Raw genomic sequence first — 27,087 nt, 5'->3', positions numbered from 1 at the left:
TTAAAATGCTGGTCTAAGGATATGTAAATGTTCTCAAACTCTGTCATCAGTTTACTTTTATTGACGTATTTTAAGATTTGAAGGTCTTTTTCAATTGTCGTAAAGCTGTGACCAGTCTCTTCATATGGGTACTCATGGTGGAATACTTTTTATGTTTTGAAGCATTGTAATGTTCAAGGTATCTGGTCAAAAAGCTACGTCCAATCTGTCCGATATAAGAAAACCCACAATGGGTACATTTAAGCCCACAGATACCAGAGTTCAAGAATTTATTGTGATTAATGTTCTTTAGAGGGTTAGTAACTTGAAATAGGCCTGGGTTCGTGTAGGTAAAGGCAGCATATTTAGTTTTTTTAGGCTTGTCCGGAATCAACTCTGTTGCAGTTTTTAATTTTATCCTGTTGATGATTTTATTAATCATCAAGGGATTATAGCCATTAATTCTGGCCAAATCCTTAATATAATTTAGTTTTTTTGCGATTTTCAGTTGTGAGCGGGATTTTTAATGCTCTACAGACAAGACTAAAAAAATGCAGCCTGTTTATGGGATTGCGGATGTAAGGAATCGGTTCTTATAGTGATGGAGGCACAAGAAGGCTTTCTGTATATTTGAAAAATGATATTATTCTCTCTTGAAACGTTTAAATCCAAGAAGTTTAGAAAACCATTGACATCGTCTTCCTTAGTGAATTTGACATCATTGTCAAGCTCATTAATGGATGTTAGTATGCTGTGACTATCATTTTTCTGTGTATCTATAATGGCAAAAGTGTCATCAACATACCTCAGCCATAATTGAAGGCCGTTGATATTACTGATTATTTTGTTATTTTCCAAATCATCCATAAAAATATTAGCTAGAATGCCCGAGATCGGGTCACCCATTGCTAGGCACTTTTCATGATATATTCTATTACTGAAGGTGAAATAGTTATTAAGTACAAATTCTAACAAACTGATGAAATTATCTATTTTGCATTTGCTCAAGTTACTGTGTTTTAAAAGGTTTGTTTTAATAATCTTAACAGTTTTATTTACCGGAATATTGGAATACATAATGGTAATATCATAGGATACCATTATGTGATTGTGCTCAAGATTGAATTTCGATAATTTTTCACAAAACTCAACAGAATTTCTCATATAAGCTGTATTATTGAACTTAAAATGTTTACTGAGAAAATTATGCAGAAATTTTGAAACTTTGTACGAAGGGTACATCTTTTTTATGATTTTTGGCAAAGCTTTTGCAGTTGGAAGTTTTGGGTTCATTGTTATAAGTTTCTGATACTCGTGTTCTTGTAATAAGAATGGTAGATTCTTCAATAGGTTCTTCAAACTTCGTTGGATTTTGGGGGTGGGATCTGCTATTAGCAAAAAAATAATTAATCCATGCTTCACGCACTGACGTATGTATTTTAATGTCTACAATTTCTATTGTTTTACTTTAACAACCCCATGATTGTTTTTAACTTCACAGATTGCCATTGTTAATGCATTCTACGACAAATTCTCGCTGTTAATCTGTACATATTTTGTTACAATCTAAGTCTAATGTTATATTATCACTTTTTTGTTCTTTGTTATTCTTTTAATATGAGGACACTATTTTGATCCTTTTTAAGCTCAGGGCCCTGACCTAGTCTTTGTACATTAACAGCTGATGATGTTCGCTATGCCGAATGAAACATGTCCCATTATTTAAGACACTTCATGATTAATTCATAATTCAATGAGTGTATTGTATTTAATAGGTGGTTGTAAATAAAGAATTTTATAATTTTAATATATCATCTTCAATACGGTTCTATCATGAGATTAATTACATGTAACTGTCCAATAAGGTGGATATCAGCGTGCTACTATGTGTTTGTTTTGATTGTAGAAATCATGTTGTTGCTAAACAATTACGTGGAATTTAAATATTATTAATCGAAAATTTTATATATTTAAAACCTTAAAAAAGCTATGGAGCCTCTTTCACTGTTGTGAGAAGCTGTTTATTCTTAAAAAGCTTATTTATTTGAGCAATTTACGTGGTGATTAGGTTGTTGTTCTAGTGTTATTCACTAAAAGTGTTTTCATTATACTGTATTTTCAGTTAAGTATGCAGTATGTGTATAGTTTAATACGATGGGTCATATGTGCTGTGTGCCTGGATGTAAGTCCAATTATAGGGGTAGTGTACAAGTTTCGATGTTCAGATTTCTGAAAGACCCAGCATTAAGGTAAAAATGGGTGCATTCTCAGGGAAAACTTCGAACCAAATGATAATAGTGTTGTGTGCATTAATCATTTAGATCCTAAATCCATTGTTAGAGGAGACATTATACATATAGAAGGTGGTGATCCAGTTCGAGTGCCACGCAAAGTTCCAAAGTTAACTACTGATGCTTATCCTACATTTTCCCCTATCAGCCAATGTACCTGACTACAAAAGTTAGTCAGCCACGGCAAGATCCCAAAATTCGTAAGCAAGAGGTACGATTGAGAGATGAAAATAATTTTCAACAGTGGTGCAAAATTGATAGTTTCCAGTGTATTACAACAGGTGCGTAAACAAAACCTAATCCTATTTCTTGTAAGTGAAAATGAGGAATATGTTCACTTTTATAAATTACAAGAGGATTATGTGCCATCAATTCCAGTGAGTTTTAAGGTGACGAGTTCTTTAAATGTTCAAGTGTACCATAGAAACATCACTATACCTACTGAACAGTTTGGATGGATTTTGGAGAGTGAAGGACAGAAAGGCTTGAAATGCAACAGATGGAGCAAGTTTGATTCATTAGTAAGTCACCTTGGAAATTTTTCAGGATCTAGTGTTACCATCAGTGAAAGACTAATGATGTTAATAAATTTTGTAAAAGATGCTCTCAAAGTGGACAGTGATTCCAACAAACTTAATAAAATAAAATTTACATTAGAGAAACTGGAATTATGTGACACAAATCAGGTACATTATTCTGCAGAATTATTAATATGGGCTGGAACTATTTCATTTTCATTCCTTGGTGCATAACATTCCCTCAGATTCACAAATGTGATGACTTTGCCTCACTCTGTTTACTTGAGGAAATTTTTGACTAAAATAGGCCCAAACTGTCCAGGCATCGGGCCTTCATGGAAAGCATTCTTGCAAGAGAAAGTAAAACTTCTTAAGGAACATGAAAACATAGTGACAGTGATGTTGGATGGGATGTATGTAAATTTAAGTTCTCATACAAAGCAGGTAGGATTTATGGAGTGGCGGAAAACTTTTCGCAAGCAGACCCAGCAAGTACCATGCAGGTTTTCATGTACTCTTCCTTATCTTCTGATATAAAGGATGTGATAAGTCTTTCCCCTGTGAAGAATATGAATGCTGATAACCTTTAAATCTACGCATGAAGTAGGACTTGTTGTTTGCTTAATATGTGAATCATAGGACTAATGGAAAAATGTTTGAACTTTCATGTGGTGGTTCCTTAAAACCATGTATACCTAGCCCGTACAATTCATCAAAGTGCATATTTACTTTGTTTGATAAAGTACATTTACTAAAGTGTATTAGGGACAGTTGGTTAAACAGACCTAATAAGACCTTTAACATCCTAAATGTTCACGAAATATTTGATGCAATTGCTGGCATGTCAAGTATTACTAATGGTGCAGCAGTTACCTGTGAAATATTTCGATTAAGTTATCTCTATTTTTCTGTGTTTATTATCATCATCATCATCATCATCATCATCATCATCATCATTATTATTATTATTATTATTATTATTATTATTATTATTATTATTATTATTATTATGAAAGTAACAATTGACCTGTCTCAGTCTCATCCGTGGCTTTGACAATATGTAAGTGACTGAGGTATGAGTGATTCTAGTAACACCGTTCCTTATGCAACCAGTCCCTGTTAAGAATGGTGTGAAAATATTGCTCATAGGGTCGGTTGGTGCATTCATTTCAGTGGGCTTGGCAGACTGATATGTAATAGCAACTTCTGACTCGGTGAGGAAAGCAACGGGGAAACTACTTCACCTCCTCATTTCCCTAACATGTCTCTTCAGTGACACACACACACACATACATTACATACATACATGTACTGTATTGTATTGTTATTTATTTACATATTTTACCCCCACATTGGAGCACTTAAATCAATACACTTGAGTTAATTTCTTCTTTTTCTTCTCCCAGAACTTTCTCATCCTCTCTGACCTGGAAGCCCTTTATGTGTCCGATATAGTATATTGTTTCCATTCAACTGTTTTTAGTTCTGCTTTTGTTCTTCAAAATCCTCTTCTCTTTTCTGTCTTTGATTTGTTGCCTAGTTATACCTAATTCTTCCAAATCATCCTGAACTTCTTGAACCAATTATTATTGATTTTATTTTTCAAAAAAATAATCGAATAGTTGTTTCAATATCCTGGTGTCTGGTAATCTTGATATGTGACAGAAAAAGGAAATTCTTCCTTTACACATTGTAGATATTATTGATTCACATTCACGATAGACAATGTTGTTAGGCAACAATCTCCACTGTCCATCAACTAGGTGTTTTTTATTAATAATTGTTCTAAGAATTCTTCTATCAGTTTTCTGTAATTTGTCTGTTGTAGATTTTACATTTAATTTGAATAAAGTTTCACTAGCGTACGTTGCCTCTGGTTTAACTATGGAATTATAGTGTAGCGTTTATCGAAAGATTTTTTTTTATAGGTTGGCCAGGTAAGTCTTTGTGCTTGTTTAAATTTAGTTGTTCTGTGTTCTATTGCTTCTTTTTCATTTGTGTTCAATGTTATTATTTCTCAAAGATATTTGAATTTCTGAACAATTTTAATTTCTTTATTACTGTTCAGTTGAATAACTGGTAAATCAACTTTAAAAGTTGGTATCATTTATGTTTTTTCAAATGAAATTTGTAATCCCATTTTTTTGCTATAATTTCTAGTTGTATTATATTATTATTATTATTATTAACATTCTGTACGAGAAATGTATTTGTTTGCATGCTTTTCTTACATAGTGGGCTGTGGGTAATCTTGTTGTTGCATGGTATTTAATGTAAGGTTAGTAATGCTATTTGTTGACACCTATTTATCTTATTTGCCATCCAGAGTAGCATATGTGAAAATATTTTATGGTATGTCTGTTTCAACCTGACGTTTATAAAGTAATTCTCCCACTGAAATTAAAATTGGATTTACAATAGAATTACGCAATAATGTTACTCTTGGTGTATAACTATTCATATCTTGAGTTAGTTACTTGCATTTTATGACGTTCGACTTGTGACGTTTCCTTTAGATAACTAGGAATGAGCACGCGTAAATTATTCCTCAACCTGTCATATCGCCCACCAATGTCCGCCGCGTTTTTTCTGTGTTACGGTCTGATGTAATTGCAGTTGGTCTTGGGTCTCCTCACATTCTCACAACTCTGACTGGTGTTAACAAATATTGGGAGAACATGTTTTTTGCAATAAGTGCAATGAAAGCAGATGTTAACTCCTTAGAAATATAAACAACTGTATAATTTTAATACTGTGTACTGAAATAAAATAAGAATGTGATACTTCTCCTTCTCAAGATACAGTGGTGTGCATAATTAATTTCAGAGGTTAGGTTTGTACTTTCACGTCTTGTTAAATTTCAGAAAGACTGTTACCATGTCAATTTACAGTAAAAATGTTACCATTATTCTACAGAGAGCTTGAAATATGTTTTTGTAATACATGCGCAGTAAACCTAGGTTAGGTGACGCCGTTTGAAGTAAGAAAATTGAGCCTCTTGAGTGACGATATTACAATTTTTAAGAATGAAACTGAATATGCATGTTCAAATCATTGGAATTATAAAATACGTACTAATAAGTAAGCCACTGCTTGGAAGATATCCGTGAAAATATTTAAACAAACCGAATGCTGTTTCATACCGATTCTGGTGTGATTTTGTGCGGGTTTGATATCTTTCTCGACTTTTATGGAAAATCATGTATAACGTTACAAGAACAACCTTTTTTTTGCTAGGGGCTTTACGTCGCACCGACACAGATAGGTCTTATGGCGACGATGGGATAGGAAAGGCCTAGGAGTTGGAAGGAAGCGGCCGTGGCCTTAATTAAGGTACAGCCCCAGCATTTGCCTGGTGTGAAAATGGGAAACCACGGAAAACCATTTTCAGGACTGCCGACAGTGGGATTCGAACTCACTATCTCCAGGATGCAAGCTCACAGCCACGCGCCTCTACACGCACGGCCAACTCGCCCCGTAAGAACAACCTTAAACCAAAGCGGTTTTGTATTCACCGACAAATATTTGTCAAAATGAAGCACAAACCGTAACTACAGTACAGTGCATAGGGTAGTAATCTCGTTGTTTTATTGTTGTCACTGTGTAAATAATGTATGATGGTACAATTTGCTTTCTACTGAAACCTCGATTTAAGGTAAACCCCCATTAAGGTTAAAAAATTAGGTCCCTGTAAAAACGTTAAATAGAGGTTCTACTGTAGTACTGTATCCCAACCCATTGTCTTTAGTATATTCCCCCTAACCTTATCAATTCCAGCTGCGTTCCTAGTTTTCAACTTGTGTGTGTGTGTGTGTGTGTGTGTGTGCGTGTGTGTGTGTGTGTGTGTGTGTGTGTGTGTGTGTGTGTGTGTGTGTGTGTGTGTATATCTGTGTATGTATGTATGTATGTATGTATGTATGTATGTATGTATGTATGTATAGTCCTCAGCCCTAAGGCTGGTTGTATCCTCGACAGCTCTGCCATCAGCTGTCATACACGGCCTAGGTATCACTGAAGAGGCGTACTAGGGAAATGAGGAGTGAGGTAGTTTCCCGTTGCTTTCCTCACCGAGCCAGAAGTTGCTATGACATATCATTCTGCCAAGCCCACTGAAATGCATGCATCAACTGACCCTATGAGCAACATTTTCACACCATTCATAGCAAGGACTGGCTGCATAAGGAATGGCATTACTAGCATCACTCTTACCTCAGTCACTTTCATATTGTCAAAGCCAAGGATAAGACTGAGACAGGTCAATGAACGTAACAAAATTGCTCTAGCCTGTACCAGAAGGCATAGTACACTGCAAACATCAGGTCCTGCCAGCAAAAGCATCGTACTGTAAATGTCATTATTATCATAGGTAAATTTTAATACTTCTTTAGTATTAGTCACCTCCTCTATCTGGACATTATCCTTGTAACCAACAATCTTCACATACCGCTGCCTGAATATTTCTGCCTTTTTTTAGATCCTCGCATACACACTCCCGTTTTCGATATAAGGATAATGTACACGTACAGAAGGTTATGATAAACTCTTCCAAGTAAGATTACACTACTGATACCACTGAACTCTAACCGACTAATGGTTAGGCAATAAAGAGCTTCAAATGGCAAGGTAACAGCTGTGGCCTTAATTAAGGCACAGCTCTAGAATTTGCCTGGAGTAAAAATGAGAAAACGCAGACATCCATGTATGGGGCTGCCAATGGTGGAATTTGAATGAACCATCTCAGAGCTATGTGATCTGTACTGCATAACAAACTTGCTCAGTAGAAATAAATACACCGTATAATGCAAAAGACTGTGTGTAAATACATCTATGTGTAGCCTCAGACTTTCCATTAATAATGATTAATGATCCATATCCTTCTATATGTTAATATTATTTCACCCAGCTTGCTATCTTCAAATTAAATGTCAATTCTAAATAAAGCTTCATCAATTTAAGGCCACTGTAGATTTATTGTAATATAGTAGATTTATGAAAATACATAAGGCTGCTGGTGTACATTCCTAGGGATTATCATGTCGCGTATCATTTACAGGCGAATGTTAATTGTGGACAAAAAGAGTGAGAAATTCTGAGGTGACAGGTTGGCTGGGAAGGAAAGAGGCACCTATCCACCAAAAAACAAACTTGAATAAGACACATGTGAAACAACAAATACGGCCATTAGGTTGTGAAAGATATAAAGCAAACACAGACCCAGTCATAGAACAACTTCTTGGATGATGAAGCTAACTTCTTCACTGTCTGCCCGAGTATGTACTCGGGCTCGCCATTACCATTGCACGGTGCCACCCTAAATATGTACTCGGGCTAGTGTAGGTTTACCTTAATTGCTTCAATTGTAGCCAAAAATGAATGGAAACATCATCTGTTGCACACCATAGGAATCACTAATATATTTTTGCAATAGTGCAATATTGCACAGCCGAGCTAGAGACAAAAAGAATGACGCTAACCGCTGTTTGTTTACACCGTTGGTTTATACTATGGCTCCCTCATCACATGGTGTTGCTTGTTCTTTGCTAAATGATAATACTGAAAGAGAACTGTATCCTGATAATGATTTATTTAATGAAAATGAGAGTTCAAATGAACCTAGTGATGATGGAAATATCAATTGTGATGAAGAACAATAATGGTATTTTTGATATTGTTTTACCGGCAACAGGTGGTGACAGGACTACACACTACCATAAATTCCCAAAATTTGTATATTTTATTCCTATCCCCAATAAAGTACAATTTACTGGGCAAGCAAGTCTGAAAATATATATTCCTGACAATTCGACAGAACTTTCTTCAAATTTTAGAAAATTAATTTTCTGTCTGTATTTCTTGTTATGTGCACTAGTTTTTAGAACAATCTGACCGAACTCGATAGCTGCAGTCGCTTAAGTGCGGCTAGTATCCAGTATTCGGAAAATAGTGGGTTCGAACCCCATTGTCGGCAGCCCTGAAGATGGGTTTCCGTGGTTCCCCATTTTCACACCAAGCAAATGCTGGGGCTGTACTTTAAATTTTTTATTTTTTTTTGCTAGGGGCTTTACGTCGCACCGACACAGATAGGTCTTATGGCGACGATGTACTTTAATTAAGGCCACGGATGCTTCCTTCCCACTCCTAGCCCTTTCCTATCCCATCGTCACTATAAGACCTATCTGTGTCAGTGCAACGTAAAAGAAACTTGAAAAAAAAAAAAAAACCACTGTGAAGAAAGCAAGGTAGTCTGACTAAGACAGTAAAAGAGCTAAAGGACTAGTACAACAAGAGTACTATTTCACCACTCCATGCAGCAACTTCTAAAGTGGAAATCACCTGACTGCCAATCTCCAATGAAGAAGAAGAACTAAGGTATAGCTTACCAGTTTCAGCTGGATGTTTTCCTGTTGTAACTCTGAAACTTGCTGTTCCAATGCAGTTACATATTCCTTTTTCTTCTTACGTGACAAACATGCTGACTCACGATTCTTGATCATACGTTGCTGTCTTTTCATTGCCTTCATCTACAAATAAAACAAGCATTTACATAAATAACGTATACCAATAAAAGACGTTGATTTTATTTGTTTATAATTTTATATCAATTTAGTATATGAAGTAATGCTAATGTGAAGAAACAATTATGATGTACAAAATGTAACCCTGTGAAAATGTATAATAAAACAAATTTAACTAAGAGACCAACAGAAAATATAATGAAATATTACCGCAGTGAACTTCCTGCAGCCTAAAAAATTTTATTTAATAAAACGTTGAGAGAAAATACCTAGAGCAGAATATATTATTTTGCTTCGCACCAAAGTCATATCTCACAAAACACATTAGGTACTGTAAAGAACCAAATATTATTCTCAGAGAGGAAGAGTACTCCAGGGTATAAGTCCTCTAAGATTTCATAAGTAAATCGTTCTAGACATTTTGTTAAGGAGATTCATTCACTTGTGTATATTTAAAACACTCAAAAATTTAAGAAGCTGAAAATCTCTATTCTTCTTTGGTTGAGAGCACATTGTTATCATCACAGGTGTATGTCGTTACAGAGGATATGGTGAATTAAAGCTGTTACTGGACAACCAAGCAATGGAACGCTCATTTATCTGGCTAAAAGATGGAATAGTTTCACTTTGTTAATGATACAATATAAACCACTTTCCTCTGTTGAAAACTTTCCTAATGATATGCTAATGACTGTGCAATCCAGTCTCTTCACAAATAAAAATTACAGCAGAGTTCTGTTCAACAATAAAAATCACAGCAGAGTTCTGTTCAACAAGATCAAGAACAGTGACCCAATACCAAAAGTGTTCTGGGAAAGTTTCTTGTCATTTTACTAGAATTAAGGTGACTGGAAAAACTGTAGAAACTACAGAGGCATTAAACTCACACCACATAACCTAAAAATTGGGGAATGAGCAACTGCCAATTGTGTGAGAAAAGCTCTTCCGGTGAAGATATACTGTAGTGTAATTAGAATGGAGTTATACCAGGAAAGCCCAAAGTAAATGCAATTCAGGCCATGACAGAGTTGGTGATTTTTATTTTAAGAGGAAGTAGAACTAGGTAATCATCCTCTCTGAACACATTAAATGGAGACAAAAATTAATACACTGAAGACCGGCCCCGGAGATCTCCATATTACTGCAGCCAGCAGTTGTGCATGGGCCCTGGAAATCTCCGTTTATACATACTGGCTTAGTTTTCAGCTTGTTGCACTGTCTGTTTGCTAAAGTTTGAACTATTTTTTATCATATCTTGGAGTAGTAAGATCATTGATGTTAGTGCCAATATTTTTTTCCACTTTTATGATCAATGCAACCATGAAAACAACCTATATACAGGGGTGATCTTACGCACGGACCTGGAGACAATTGGCGGGCGGGTGTGTAAAGTGCGTTAAGTCAAGAAATGGTGTGAAAGTTAATAGTAGATTTGAAGAGAAGAGAGCGAGATGCTTTTGCGTGTATAGTGCGTTATGTCATATTGTGGACAGATATTAAGTTACCAAATTGTGTATTATATGTTAAATTGACTTCGGCCAGACTTCGGGTGTGCAAAATGCATTATGTCCTGCACTTCACGACTCACCACACTGAGCATTATTTAACACTTTATTCTGAGCATGCAAAGTGTGATATGTCAGTATGGTAGTGACTAAGTGCATTTTATTCGCACTGTTCATGAAGTTGCCCAACAATATACAGTAGTAGTCCGTTATAGCGAGAATTGATAACAGCGAAAATTTTACTCGCTATAGCGGATTGTCGTTATATCTGATTTTGCATAAAAGCCGGTGAAAACGCACACACATTAAAAATCGGATTGAAATGGCAACCAGTTTGTTCAAAACTTGCGGTTCCCCAGATGATATCCACACTATGGCTTACTTGTTTGTTATTTTCGAAATCCGATACGTTTAATTTCATTTTGAAAAAAAATATGGTACCTTATTTCTCCAAATACAAGACGCACCCCACTTTTTTCCTTCAAAAACTTTAATCATGCTCAAAAAGTACTTTGTAACATCATACGAATGCTTTTGTTGTACAGGAGGCCTGCACATTTTTAGACGCCGAACATTGGCTTTCGTCATGCCGTTTTTTCTTTTTTTGCGGCTGCACAATTATTCTTTATTTCCGCGGGTTTAACGACCATTAACTTAAACTTGGCATAATACCGAAGAGAATCCGCTGGAAATTTGCCGGCAATACCTTTTCCATGTGTCTCTACAATACGACGATCCATCAGGAAATTATTCTTGCTGTCTATAAAACTGTTACTTTTACTCAGCGTCAGATACAACCGGATACCGCTACACGCACGTCTCGCTTGCCGGCTAGCGATGTATAGGATAGGCCGAATCGCGGACGTTGAAAGTCAACGAACGAGTTTATTGCGCCACGGTATGGCCATTCCGCCCTTGCGTTTTTCGTGCATATACCTCACAATTTCATCTTAGACTTCTTTAAAGCGTCCTTGTTGCGGACCTCTGAATGCTTTCTTGTACAGTACGCATTACTTTTAGCTCTTTGTCTTCATGCTAACGCCAAATATTGGCTTTAGTTAGGCCCATGTCGTATTTTCTTGCGGCTGCACAATTATTCTACATTTCCGAGTGTTTAATAACCATTAACTTAAAATTGGCATCATAATATCGACGAGAACCCGTTGAATATTTGCCGGCGATACCTTTTCCACGTATACAACGCAACTATTCATCACGAAAATATTCCTGCTGTCTATAAAACTTAATTTTATTAAGCGTCAAGTACAATAGACGCGTTATAACTCTGCCACTGAGTAGCCAGCCGTTCTAAGAATTCGAAGGCTCCCATGTTTTGATGCCATTCTGCAGGCTAAGAAACGTTTTTGCAGAGGCTAAAAGAACGTCCTTCCCTCTTCACTACTTCCCGTGATCCAGTGACGTTACACACAGGCACTGTCCGATTGTCGCGGCTAGCGATGTATTAGAGAGGCGGTCGTTTATTGTCAACGAGTTTTGTGTGTGCGTGCGCATGTGGGGGAGAAAAGAAGCAGCGTAGTTACCGCCGTAGTTGCTAGTGGTAACCATTAACTTACTGTTAGGCCGCGAATGCAAGACAACGCCTGAGGTTTCGCATGAGATTCTGGGGGGGGGGGGGAAATCGTCGTCTTGGATTCGGAGAAATACGGTATCACTCCAGAGGTTTCTGTGGCAAACACTTCAGTTTTCTTCTTCAAACGGCGTCACCTAACCTAAACGTATATGTATCATGAAACATATTTGAAACGCATGTAGAGAAATTATAATCTCCTCGCTAAAAATGTGCATGTAAATAACCTTTCCGAATTTTAACTAGACGCGAGAAGATATGAACTGTCCTCTGAAATCAATGATGTACTCTGCCATATCTTGAGGTGTATCACATTCTTACTTAATTTTCGTATGTAACATTAAAATTAAGAGATCATTTACTTCAATCTTTATTTTTAACGAGTTAACAACTGCTATTGGCCACGTTATTTACGCATTTATTACAAAAACGCGTTATCCTCTTTTATTTCGATTTTTCTAGAAAACAACAGTCGACTGGTATTACTAATCGACCTCAAAATTGCCTTCGAATGTCGACGAGAGCTCGCAAATGCACATAGTGAGAAAAACTGTACCGTGCCGAAGATGATCGATCGTATTTTGTGGCAAACGTTTTTATTTTATTTTTATTTTTTTTATTCAAACAGCGTCACCTATACCGCACTATACATATGATGAAAACACACTTCAAGCGCCAGTAGAGAAACGATAAACTTTTCACTATAAATTTTCATAATAGCTTTTCCGTAACTTAAACAGTCGCGAGAAAATATGAACTAACCTCTGAAATCTATTATGCACCCTTCCATACCTCGAGGTGAAGCCCATTCTTACTTAATTGCAGCATTTAGCCTTAAAATTAAGCGGTCGCTTAGTCAGCCTTTACTTTTAACGAGTTAACAAACGTTATCGGGCACGTTATTTACGCATTTATTACGAAAATATGTTCTCTTTAATTTCGAATTTTCTTTACGGAACAGCAGTCGATGGGTATTAATAATCAACTCCAACATCGCCTTCGAATGTCGACGAGAGAACTCGCTACAGGACATAGAGAGGAAACGATACCGAAGGTAATCGATCGCATGCAATATAATCGCTGGGGTGCATAAATACTGGGAACGGAAAAAATCGCGCTTGCTTAATCGCTCATAATAACGGATGCTTCAGTGATAGGGCTCTCGCTGTAACCGAAGGACAATACACAGTTTAATATAGGAATTATGAAGGGACAGAACGAAATTGTCGCTATAACGGAGTTCTCGTTATATACCGTACTCGCTATAGCGGACTTCTACTTATAATGACATTTTACACTAAGCACCACTCATAATTATCACTGGGCAAGGACTGAACTAAATTCCCGCCAACTGGATGGTAACTTAATCCATTGTCAATCGTCATTTCCCACCTGTTCTGCTTGTAGGCTAATCACAGACCTTTTTGCGGTGCCTACTGCTTTGCCCATAGAAGCTAAATTTTCACAGTGTATGTTATGTGGGCTTAAATAAAGAGGATTATGTCTTCCAGTACATCATTTAAATCTAAATTCAATAATAATTTGATCATTATAATAGCTCTGAAATTAATTCTAATACATAATTATAATCTAAGTACAACAATAATTTACCATTCACTCACACCTTGGTCATACCACAAGTCAGTTTGATGAATCAAGAAGTCCCTTTGTCAGTCCACCTTAAAGGGATGGAGGGAATTCCATGACCTAGAAGTAGAGATTCCAAAAGAGTGGTGGAAGATAGTAGTGTAGTGTAATTGTATAGTAAGCGAGAATCCAGATCATGTACTGTAGTGATGACTTGATGAGAGAAATATAAAGTGCGAGAAACAGTAATTTGGTTTCCCTGAATTGAATATTCTGTGGAGAAGGGTTAATGTTTGCAGTTTATGATGGTGGTGGTGGTGGTGCTGGAGATTATTTTAAGAGGAAGTAAAACTAGGCAACCACTCTCCATTAATAATAATCAGAGGGGAAAAAGTGGAAGGGGTCTTACACTTCGAAAAATGAAGATATTGGCCATAGAGAGACGAGGGCTATGAATGGCATGAAAAATGAAAGACTTCCTAGGCCTTGATACCTAATACCATCAGGTCAGAAAAGAACCAGAGTTGACCAAGGAAGGTCAAATAGGATAGATGAAAGTGAGGAGCCTGGCACAAGTAAGTAGAAGCAATGCTAGGACTCAGCTAAGGACCCCATGGTCACCAGCCCACATTCCCTAGTTCAGAGCCCTTGTGACCCCTTTTATTTGCCTCTTACAACAGGCAGGGGTACCATCAGTGTTATTCTAGATCCCCCACTCAGAAGAGGAGGGGGGTTTACGTTGGTCTTGCATATGACGGCCATGACAGTTTCCTGTATTAAGGTGTTATGTGACGGTCATAACATAGGTTAAAAATAAATTGAATGCAGCTATTTTAAACCCTGGCCTAGTTTCTTATTACTGTTTGGGTTATGTCTGGTGGTTGAGGACTGGTAAGATGAGGGAGCAAACAAGTTGTATTTTAAGGCACACAGGGAAAATAGTTTCAATGGGTAGTGGGATCTGTGAATTTTATTACAGGTTCTTGTTATGTGTCTCATTCATTACAACATCTAAGTTAGTCACTGACATGCAGGAGGGAATGACATCATTCATAATCATCATTTTACAGTTCCATACCACAAGTCAGTTTGATGAATCAAGAAGTCCCTTTGACAGTCCACCTTAAATTTATTAAGAGTAGTCATGTCCCTAATGTAGTGAGGGAGGGAATTCCATGACCTAGCAGTAGAAATTCCAAAAGAGTGGTGGAAGATAGTAGTGCAGTGTAATGGTATAGTAAGCGAGAATCCAGATTGTGTACTGCAGTGATGACTTGATGAGAGAAATGTAAAGTGTGAAGAAAGGTAGTCTGGTTTCCCTGAATTGAATAACATCATTATTTAGAGTCATTGGAGGCACATAGCTACATTTGAGCAAATTCAAATTTCTTCGAATATCAATGATTATAGACTGAGATTTATTAGGATTTATTAATAAACACTTTTTATTAGCATACTCACAGAGTTTGAGGTCCGATTTAGTTTGGTCAATAGCTGTGTAGTTAGGCAAAATTTCTTAAAAAGAAATCACAAAAGCTCAAACCACCAGTTCAATACAGTACATATGACATTTAGTAATAGAACGTGTTTCAAACCTAATTGGGCCTTCTTCAGCTGTACATACGACACTTGGACAAAAGTGGTGATGTATCTGTAAAGGTGGTACTCACTAAGTTTTAATGTTTTACCAATGTCATTAATACTGATCAGACGTAGCGTTGGGCTCAAAACCAAACCCTCTGAGACCCCATATACCTTATTCTACCATTCAGTAATATCTCCCGCTGTTACTCGTTGCTGGCAGCTTGTGAGATAAGAACTGAAAAACTTAGTATTTTATTGAAGCTTGTACAGAAGTATCTGGGAGTTAAAGTATCAAACGTACTATTGAAGTTTAATAAAGTAAAATAAGGTTTTGTTCCTATTGCATGTCTCGATATCTTCAGTAACTCACAGTAAGGCTGTCATGTTGCTTACCGTGAGTACCAGACCTTAATTTATTTAATGCTTCTTTGTAGCACTGTAGTAAATAATTCTTATATAAAATCGACTCATCTGATATTTCTTGGTTTATGTGTTTTTCCAAAAATGCACATAATGCACGCAACTGCGAAGACTTGGTGGATCAATATCAAGGAGTAGAGAAAGGTCCACCTATCATAACTTTCGACTTGGTGGATGTCGAAGGAACAGTAGGTAGCAAGTGTTGAACTACAGCTTTCTTTGATGTCTGCTTAGAGCAGACATGTAGTAGATAAAGCAATGACAATGAAAGTTTCTACAGGAACTGAGAAAATTTAGAGATTGGCTGTTCGATTCATGTGCGTCCCATCATATGTGCCCAAAAGAGGAGATATTTATAGACATGTCAAAAAATGTGACTGGGAATGTAGAAATAGGAGATAACAGTAAGCTGGATATTAGAGGTATAGGTAAGGTGAAAGTAAAAATGTCAACAGGATGGACAATTACATTTACATATGTGTTGTATGTGCCTAACTTGGGTGCAAATTTAACATCTGTTGGTAAGTTAACCAGCAAAGGTTTCAAAGTAGGATTTGCAGGTGAGAAGGCAGTGGTTATAGATAAGAATTGAAATGAAACATTGTTTATTGCAAACAGGAGGAATGATGTATATGTATGTAGTACAGATAGAGGGAAGAAACAATATTGTAGCTGTGAGTGATTGTGACCAAATGATAGATCAAGGATGTAATAATAATGCAGCATTTAAATGTGTTGGGCAGGTTGGGTTGCGGCATGAGAGGTATGGACATGTATATCGATGTAAGAAAGGGACTGGTACCATGCTTTGACACCAGTGCCAGAGACGGCACGGTAGACACGGTGCCACGATTTAAAATGAACCAGTGCCAGTGGCACTGCTATAAAAATACACCTGTTAAATGTTAACAAGAATTAAAAGGTTTGTGACATGAATATTGACCTTAAAGGGCAACTCCTTATTTATACTGTTAGTAAGGGCTCGAAAACACGTTAATCAAGTCTGCTTTTCCATGAGTACATCAAACAGTATGGAGGGCACTGGCAGCTGGCACTGTTGCCGAACGAAGCACTATTGTGTATGGCCACTTGACGCCTCGTACCTCGACTGTGCACGCCATAGCCGTTGTCTGGTGCCAACGGCACGGCATGTACAGGCCAGTGCTTCTCAGATCCATGCCAGTATCAGTGACAGTGCACCAGTGCAGATCGCTTCTACAGTACCTATTGATCACCCCGTCCAACCAAGTGCTGCCGAACCGTGCCACGCTATGCTTTATTCTCTTTCGTTATATTATCAATTGTTTTGAATTCCGTGTCAATGGCAGACAGACGAAAGTCGAACCCTTTGTGGAGCTATTTCACCCCAGATGATAAAAACCAGTACATAGCTGTGTGTGATATTTGTAAATCTTGTATATCATTCAAATCGACGATAACATGTTTAAAAAGGCATATGCTTCATTGTACCTGGAAGACCCCTTGATAGCTACGCAGGCAGATCCATTAAAATGGTGGTTGGGAAGAAAGCTTCAGTATCCCAACCTTTACTATTTAGCTGCCCGGAAGTTCTGTGTTGTAGCAACATCCGTCCCTGTGGAACATGTGTTTTCGAAAGCTGGTCAAATTTTGACCAACAGACTGTCAGTGAATAAAGTGAAAAGAAAAACTGTTCTTGAATGTGAATGGAAAGCTTATTTGAGGGTTATTTTATAGTATTTTGCATGTAAACATTAATATAAATCATGGTACATCTATGTGTAGTTCCTTTTTTGTCAATACATGAAGCATAAATATTTTTATATGAGTCCAGTGAAAGTAGTCATCGTGGCACTGACAGTGCTACGGCACTGGTGTTTTGGCACGGTGATGTGTTTGGCACTGGCACTGTGCATACCAGTGTCAGCAGAGACACTGGGATTTGCATCACTAGGCATGTACATTCTGAAGCTTTGTTTAAATTGCCTATGTTAAAATTGAAAAGAAGTAAAGATATTGATACTTGTTCTGTATGCACTCAGGGGAAACTAAGTAACAAGGGAGTACCTAAATCTTGTGAGCTTAAGGGAGAAAAACCACTTGATGTTTTGCAAACGGATGTACAGTAGAAGTCCGCTATAGCGAGTACGGCATATAACGAGAACCCCGTTATGGCGACGACTTTTTCTGTCCCTTCAAAATTCCTACATTAACCTGTATATTGTCCTTCGGTTACAGTGAGAACACTATCACTGGCGCATCCGTTATTACGATACCAATATAAATGGTCCGTTATTGGACATTATAAATTTTCCAGCTAGCTCATTCCTGGTTGCCAGCGTTTCGCCCTCGTGTGCTAGGGTGGGCTCATCAGTTGGTACCTAGCACACTTACCAATACGCTGGCTAGTGCATACCGTGGAGGCCACTGCGTAGGCTAACTGGAGCCACCGGCAGTGCCAATGCACTAAGAGACTATGTCTCATCACTAAAAATTGATGCCTGCTTGGCCATCAGATGATATAGATGTTGATTCCCATAGGGAATCTGAAATACTTGTCCTGAATGAGCAAATTTATAATACCAATATAAATGGTCCGTTATTGGACATTATAAATTTTCCAGCTAGCTCATTCCTGGTTGCCAGCGTTTCGCCCTCGTGTGCTAGGGTGGGCTCATCAGTTGGTACCTAGCACACTTACCAATACGCTGGCTAGTGCATACCGTGGAGGCCACTGCGTAGGCTAACTGGAGCCACCGGCAGTGCCAATGCACTAAGAGACTATGTCTCATCACTAAAAATTGATGCCTGCTTGGCCATCAGATGATATAGATGTTGATTCCCATAGGGAATCTGAAATACTTGTCCTGAATGAGCAAATTTATAATACCAATATAAATGGTCCGTTATTGGACATTATAAATTTTCCAGCTAGCTCATTCCTGGTTGCCAGCGTTTCGCCCTCGTGTGCTAGGGTGGGCTCATCAGTTGGTACCTAGCACACTTACCAATACGCTGGCTAGTGCATACCGTGGAGGCCACTGCGTAGGCTAACTGGAGGCACCGGCAGTGCCAATGCACTAAGAGACTATGTCTCATCACTAAAAATTGATGCCTGCTTGGCCATCAGATGATATAGATGTTGATTCCCATAGGGAATCTGAAATACTTGTCCTGAATGAGCAAATTTATAATACCAATATAAATGGTCCGTTATTGGACATTATAAATTTTCCAGCTAGCTCATTCCTGGTTGCCAGCGTTTCGCCCTCGTGTGCTAGGGTGGGCTCATCAGTTGGTACCTAGCACACTTACCAATACGCTGGCTAGTGCATACCGTGGAGGCCACTGCGTAGGCTAACTGGAGCCACCGGCAGTGCCAATGCACTAAGAGACTATGTCTCATCACTAAAAATTGATGCCTGCTTGGCCATCAGATGATATAGATGTTGATTCCCATAGGATTCCCTGATGGCCAAGCAGGCATCAATTTTTAGTGATGAGACATAGTCTCTTAGTGCATTGGCACTGCCGGTGGCTCCAGTTAGCCTACGCAGTGGCCTCCACGGTATGCACTAGCCAGCGTATTGGTAAGTGTGCTAGGTACCAACTGATGAGCCCACCCTAGCACACGAGGGCGAAACGCTGGCAACCAGGAATGAGCTAGCTGGAAAATTTATAATGTCCAATAACGGACCATTTATATTGGTATTATAAATTTGCTCATTCAGGACAAGTATTTCAGATTCCCTATGGGAATCAACATCTATATCATCTGATGGCCAAGCAGGCATCAATTTTTAGTGATGAGACATAGTCTCTTAGTGCATTGGCACTGCCGGTGGCTCCAGTTAGCCTACGCAGTGGCCTCCACGGTATGCACTAGCCAGCGTATTGGTAAGTGTGCTAGGTACCAACTGATGAGCCCACCCTAGCACACGAGGGCGAAACGCTGGCAACCAGGAATGAGCTAGCTGGAAAATTTATAATGTCCAATAACGGACCATTTATATTGGTATTATAAATTTGCTCATTCAGGACAAGTATTTCAGATTCCCTATGGGAATCAACATCTATATCATCTGATGGCCAAGCAGGCATCAATTTTTAGTGATGAGACATAGTCTCTTAGTGCATTGGCACTGCCGGTGGCTCCAGTTAGCCTACGCAGTGGCCTCCACGGTATGCACTAGCCAGCGTATTGGTAAGTGTGCTAGGTACCAACTGATGAGCCCACCCTAGCACACGAGGGCGAAACGCTGGCAACCAGGAATGAGCTAGCTGGAAAATTTATAATGTCCAATAACGGACCATTTATATTGGTATTATAAATTTGCTCATGCAGGACAAGTATTTCAGATTCCCTATGGGAATCAACATCTATATCATCCGTTATTACGAGCGATTAACCTTCCAGCGGGCGCGCATACCTGGATCTCGCGTGCGGGCGCGCGGCGGCTAAATGGCCGCCCTTTCTTTTCCCATAAGCAGTACTCGATTTACATGCAGTGAATCATCGGAGACTGAAATGAATTACTTCACATACATTTCCACAAAGCACACAATATACTTTATTAAAAATAGTTGATAACGTCCTCATAAAAGGACAGTGGCATGAATAATAAATTAAACAAATAATTCAGTCGTCTGAGGCGCAATATAGCATTTTATAACTGTACAAAATGAAAATGAGGAAGTATTTTCGAAGTATAAGAAATCAAGCACTTTTAATTGCACTCCTGAACTAAACATTATAGAGAAAATAACATTCCTAAGCACTGAATTCAGTCTTGTCTGACACATAATAACGTTACATGCCCGAAAAACTTTTTAAATGGCTAAATATTGTCTACATTTATGAAGTTCAGTTATTTACGCTTGTTTCAAGAAGCGAAAAACAATTCTTCAGTGAAACAAATAAATTGAAATGGCGGCAAGGATGAAAGGAACTTGTCATGTAGTACAATTACTTTCTTTGAAATCAACTACACCATATCTTCCTCTTCCATGTTCTTCAGGCAAGCATCACAGGAAACTACTTGCTGTGAATGCTTTTTGCAGACGAATCTTTCGCATTTATGGCACTGTAGACGAGTACGGTTGTTCTTTTTTGACCCGCAACGATAGCAAATACATCGCGTTCTTGAAACACTTCCTGAACCTCCAGTCGGTTCACTATCCCTGTACTGTTCCAAGAAAACATGCAAATCCTTTGGAAGAGACCAAATCGTTGCACGGTGTTTCAAGTTTTCCTCCATGAGTGCCATCGCCAATTTGAAAGTATATTCTCTCCGCGAAGTGTTTTTTCCTGCGTTGTTTGCTTTGTATATAATGCATGAATTTATTCCAGCAATATCGAGGAAGCGATGAAACAGTACCATCGGCCACCTTTGTGTTTGTCTGGAAGTCGAGCACCGTGAAATCATCAAGTCCACTGTATCCACCCCTCCTTCGGTGGCATTGTAATCCATGATGTGGAATGTTTTCCCAGATTGCTGATCAATTTCAGGATCATCATGCATCGTTGATAGAACTAACACAACTTTCTTCTTTTTTGTAACCACTGATACAAGGCTTTTATCGTATTGGCATCCAAACTGGTACGTTCCGGGAACTAGATGTCTATTTTCAGTTACAAACTCGGGTGGAACTTCTCGTTTGTTCTTCTTCAGCGTGCCTACAAAGGTCAGTCCTTGTTCCAGTAGGTATTCGGCCAAGGGGTAGCTACTGAAATAATTATCAGTAGTCACATTTCGGTTGGTATTTTTTATTGGCTCGCTCTACCTCCTTACTACATCAAAAGGCTTATTTGAAACTTCATAATGCCCTGGTTTCTGCGTCCCACAGTAGACCTCCAAATTGTAAGTATAGAAAGTTCGGGAATCGCACACTGCATAAACTTTGAGGCCATATTTGGCGGGCTTTTTGGCCATATACTGTATAAAACTACAGCGGCCACGAAATGCAACTAACATTTCATCTATAGTTACAAACTCGCCAAGACAATAGGCACTTTGACAGTTTGCAACGAAGTGATTGAGAAATTCCCGAATAGCGGCTAGTTTGTCATTTTCCGTACGTTCAGTCCTAGTATTCACGTCATCAAATCGAAGACTTCTCAACAGGAATCGAAAGCGGCGTTCACTGAAGTTAGCCCGCAGTATTATCATTCCGGTTCCGTTGGTAGTAAACAATTCCGATAAGTTTGTGCGGTTTGCTCTTTTCACAGCTATCAAGAACAAGGCACCAAAAAGAGCTAAAATTTCCGATCTTGTTGTTTCTCTAAAATCTCTTTCTCGACCTTCTGGATGTTGCACTTTTACCCTGTCAATAAACGTATTTGTGTGTCTAACAATTTCATCGACCATGTTTGAATTTATTATGGTGAGAAAACATTCTAGTTCAGTTTTACAATGGCCAGCTTGTCCTTTAGGACCAGGAAAAGTTTTTATCAAGTTCTTGGCCTTTGTTTTTGTACTTCTTCCCATGGGATTATTTGCCCATAATGTCTCACCATCTCTCCCAATGAAGAAACGTAGGGTGCTGTCATCACGGTCGTCATCGCTTACATCATCAGCCCTGTCCATCTCAACTTCAGAGTCACTGCTGTGAACGTCCGTTTCGATAACTTCGGGTTCGAAGTCAATATCATTAGGATCGTCCCAAACATCTTCTCCTTCATTCGTTTCTTCTTCCAATTCATCAAGAATTCGGAGAATAGAATCAGGATCATTGTATCGTGCCCTGAAACGCGTAATAAGACACAATTGCGTCAATATTATTCAAGAAAAACAATAGGACAAAGGAGGGAATCACACAGAAAACTAAGGAAACTTCAAAATATAAATATGTTTGAACATTTATGCACAAAAGAAAACGTTCCCCTCTCTCTTTTTCACACACACACACACGCGCGCGCGCGCGCGCGCGAAATATATTTCATTACATGTTTCCTTAGGGTGTGAGAGAACACGAAGACAATCGGGCGCATGGCGGCAGACTGGCCGCCTAACTCGAACGACAATGGCACGCACCACTTAGCAACTGAACAGCGCCGGATCGGCGCCGACTGGAAAAAGTACGAAAGCGCTGTCTCGCGTCAAAATGAGTAAGTAAAGAATAGCCGGCGGTCCCTCCTGGCTAGTTGTCCATGAAGGGCACAATCTCGCGATTTTCTCCAAAAGGCGGCCAAATTGCCGCCCACGCGCCCGCTGGAAGGTTAAGCGCGCGCGATTCCGTTACCGATATCAAATACAGTAGAGACAATACACGACACTTACGGATTTCGCCTTGCTAAAATGGGAGACAATTCGACGGTGGCGCTCCTAGTGACTTGACCTGAACAAATCGCGCTAAATTCAAATATCAATGGAAATATATATACGGAAATGGATAAATAAATTACGTCTAGAAAGAAAGTGGTATTGAGATATTAACTTCGAAGTTGCTAAAGCAATTCTGGATAAATGAATGAAAAATTATTTAAAAGGTTATTATTCAAAGACTGAAATTAGACATATAAACAAGGTGTGAAATGGACTGCTGTGAAATGGCTTGATCTTTCATTTATGCATTACTTTTTTAGCTTTAGCATACCTGCCTGAAATCTTACGGTTGGATTTGTCTTTTTTCCTCATTTAAAAACAATGTATCATCACATTAAGACATTTGTCAATAAAAATATCGGCACATTCCTTACACATATGATGCAATGAATTAACATTTAATAGCTGGACAATTTTCCTCTTAACATGAAGTCTACTAACAGAAAGAAAATCTATAAAATCCCGGCTTTAATCTGAGAAGAGGGATAAAAGAAATAAAAGTTTGAAAATGTTGTCGATAGTGATGCTTTGAGGAATATTTACGTACAATTAGAGTAAAAATGTAACATACCCTTGGCTGTGTAGTCGAGGATTTTTAAAGTCGCTGGCCTGGAAATGATCTGAACAGATCTTATAATTCTTATACAAGCGTAACGTCCCTTCTTTCTTGTACACTTTATCCAAATCGCTTCTGTGACATTTCACAACCCACAGATCACACCTACAACAACACATGGTAAAGCTTCCGTACCCGGTGTGCAAAAGTGAGGTTAGACATCCAACATGGCGTGACACGGGCGACGTCACGTAACACTCGGGAGGCTTGCCAACTTACGCATTCTTAGTGACAAGACCAAAGCTTGGCCTGGATTTGCAAAGATAGGTTAGAGCTGCTAAATTAAATTTTTTTCTTGCCGTGCGGGCAGTATGCGCCGCGGCCATAGCTAAGAGCCTCTCGAAGGGAGTGTGGCCCCCGAAGGGGGCCACTGTTCTCATGACAGAGCTTGGCCTGGATTTGCAAACATGATTTGCAAAGATAGGTTAGAGCTGCTAAATTACATTTTTTTTCTTGCCGTGCGGGCAGTATGCGCCGCGGCCATAGTTAAGAGCCTCTCGAAGGGAGTGTGGCCCCCGAAGGGGGCCACTGTTCTCATGACAGAGCTTGGTCTGGATTTGCAAAGATAGGTTACAGCGAGTTAAAATTCATGGTTCTCTTACTTTTAGCGAATATGGCAGCCCTGTACTTGCACACGATGCGAGCTCTGTCGGAGACATTAGAAAGCTTGTCCGGCGAATAGGAACTCTTCGCGAATATTAGCCGGCCAATAGGAACACAGCACATGGTCGCTATCATCTCATTTACACAGTCTCGGTTTTAATTCTTCTATATAAGTAAGAATACTTTTTGGGGCGGGATGGTGGGTTTCTAGCAAGCATGAAGGATGGATCTCTCCTTTCTGCTACTTAAGGTATCGTTGCACTTCATTCTTATATGATTTTTATCATCCCTAAGTCTGCACACCGGGTACGGAAGCGGCACCCAACACATCAGTATTGAAGGTTAACTGCTGCACTATACAATAAAATATGCGTATTATATTTTAAGCCCGTTAAAACATGGGTCGAGCAGGTCAGAAGATTATGAAGTACTATAAAAATCTCTGTCACTGGAAGAATATATATGCAAACACAATATTACTTACATGTTCTTGTCACGAGGGAACCTGAAGAACGAGCGCGCATTTTTCTCTACTACGTAATTACTGCAGCCAAACACAGCACATACCTTTCCCCTCATGTTGAGAGGAGATATCAAGGAATGACACACGCTACTATTTAATTATGTCAACTCACTGAAAACGCATAAATAACACCAAAAACTTCACACAAAAATACACGTGCTCTTATGACAGAATCAGAACCGTTCAGGTCTATCCGCTAGAGCGAGCTCCAATAGCTGTCCCTCGATATCTCGCTCAGTGTCGTGTATTGTCTCTACTGTATTTGCCGATATTTATGCACCCCAGCCAGGACGAATAGAAATGAATAGTGTGACGACTCCCTCTGAATCATATGTTAACAGACACGGTGTACATGTTCTCCGCCACCTGCAGCGCTGCTGTCGATAAAAGGGCCAAGTACGCGCGCTTTTCGTCGGCTTACTGTGGAAGTGTGCAAACAGTTTGTGGTCTTTTTCAGTAGTTTTATACATTCTCCAGTTGTATAAGTGAAAAATAGCTGGCATTAACTTTTCATGAACTGAAAAGTGAAAAAGATTATGCATTTGAGAAGTAGGACGTATACTTTGACATATGCTTCAATTTACTACCGCATGTGAATATGCCTACAACTTGCAATGTCCCGGGTTGTAATTCGGGTTACAATAAACATTCGAATGATAAGCGTCATTTTGTTTCACCCCCAAAAGATCCCACTCTGTTCTCAAAGTGATCGAAGGCTATCCCACGTAAACATCTGCCTTAAAGTGATAGTACCCTTAACATAATTTTTCAGTCAGATTAGAGCCATAGCAAAAGCTGGTTGTCAAAGAGAATGCCAAAATCACAAGTACAGCTCAGGAAAAAAATTACAGCACGCTTACCTTTGATCAGCCACATTATTATTATTATTATTATTATTATTATTGTTTTTTTGCTAGTTGCTTTACGTCGCACCGACACAGATAGGTATTATAGCAACGATAGGATAGGAAAGGCCTAGGAGTTGGAAGGAAGCGGCCGTGGCCTTAATTAAGGTACAGCCCCAGCATTTGCCTGGTGTGAAAATGGGAAACCACGGAAAACCATCTTCAGGGCTGCCGACAGTGGGATTCGAGCCCACTATCAGATGCAAGCTCACAGCCGCGTGCCCCTAACCGCACGGCCAACTAGCTCGGTCCACCATTATCAAGTAGGGAAGATGAACAAATAGCTCCTTTCACCGGTTCAAAAATTATTGTCATTCATCAGTTCTGTGGGTATATTGTTAAACATGCAAGCGAAGTGATAGGCTGTACAGCATGTATTGGTTCTATGCAAAACAATAGAAGAATATTTTAATGCATCCAACTACCTTATTTATCCATCGAGTAAATTATTATTGATGTTTTCTCATGTAGAGGAAGTTGTTGTGAGAAATATTAGTGTACAAGAAGCATATGGGCTGAAGTATATCACAAATGCCTGGATAGTTTACCTTCAGTTACTGTTTCTTATACACTTGGGTGCTGTAGTGAACATGCTCAGGACTTAGTACCAAAATTAATTTTTCATTACATACGATGCCGATTTTATTTCCGAACAAAAGAAGTACGGAAAGAAATGCAAGCTTGTACGACCGCAAAACATACCCGGAAAATGTCCAAGATGTCCAGTTAACTGATTGATGGGGTGGAGTGCTGAGCATGTTAATATATAATTTAACTTAAGTAGTTATGTAGGAATTACATATGTATGACATATCGGTACGTAACATCATGTGGGTGCCTGCAGAGTTTTAATGTGTTTATATTACGCAGCATGTACACGAACAGTCGAACATGTGTTTTTTAAAGGTTACAGCTGATAATTGCAACTGAGTTTGATTTTGTAGTGAATTAATGAAATAGCTCTATACACACACATACCCGTTTGACATATTCGTTAAGACACTGACGAACCAATTTCAGAAGTAATGTCATTAAATCATTACTAAATGTAAAATATTTCCTGCGAATTTGTCACATATTACTTTCAAAACAAGGAACACTATAATCTTAATTTGCACGAAACACAGATCGCACATAAACACAGTCATC

General features: G+C 38.7%; 1 protein-coding gene across 3 annotated transcripts in view; it reads right to left on the bottom strand.

Moving 5' to 3' along the window:
- Window positions 1-27,087, bottom strand: part of Atf6 (bZIP_ATF6 domain-containing protein ATf6) — a 350,870-nt gene that overhangs the window by 120,636 nt on the left and 203,147 nt on the right. For all 3 annotated transcript variants that reach the window (XR_010858597.2, XM_067137320.2, XM_067137321.2), the window contains exon 8: window positions 9,169-9,309. Coding sequence is in view for 2 of the 3 variants with exons in the window: in XM_067137320.2 (XP_066993421.2) it covers window positions 9,169-9,309 (141 nt within the window). In the remaining variant the exon portion in view is untranslated. The remainder of the gene's footprint in view (window positions 1-9,168; window positions 9,310-27,087) is intronic.

This window comes from Anabrus simplex, chromosome 1 (assembly GCF_040414725.1).
Source record: "Anabrus simplex isolate iqAnaSimp1 chromosome 1, ASM4041472v1, whole genome shotgun sequence".
Lineage (NCBI taxonomy): Eukaryota > Metazoa > Arthropoda > Insecta > Orthoptera > Tettigoniidae > Anabrus > Anabrus simplex.
Note: the sequence above shows the minus strand (reverse complement) of the source record. Positions and strands in the feature narration are given on the sequence as shown.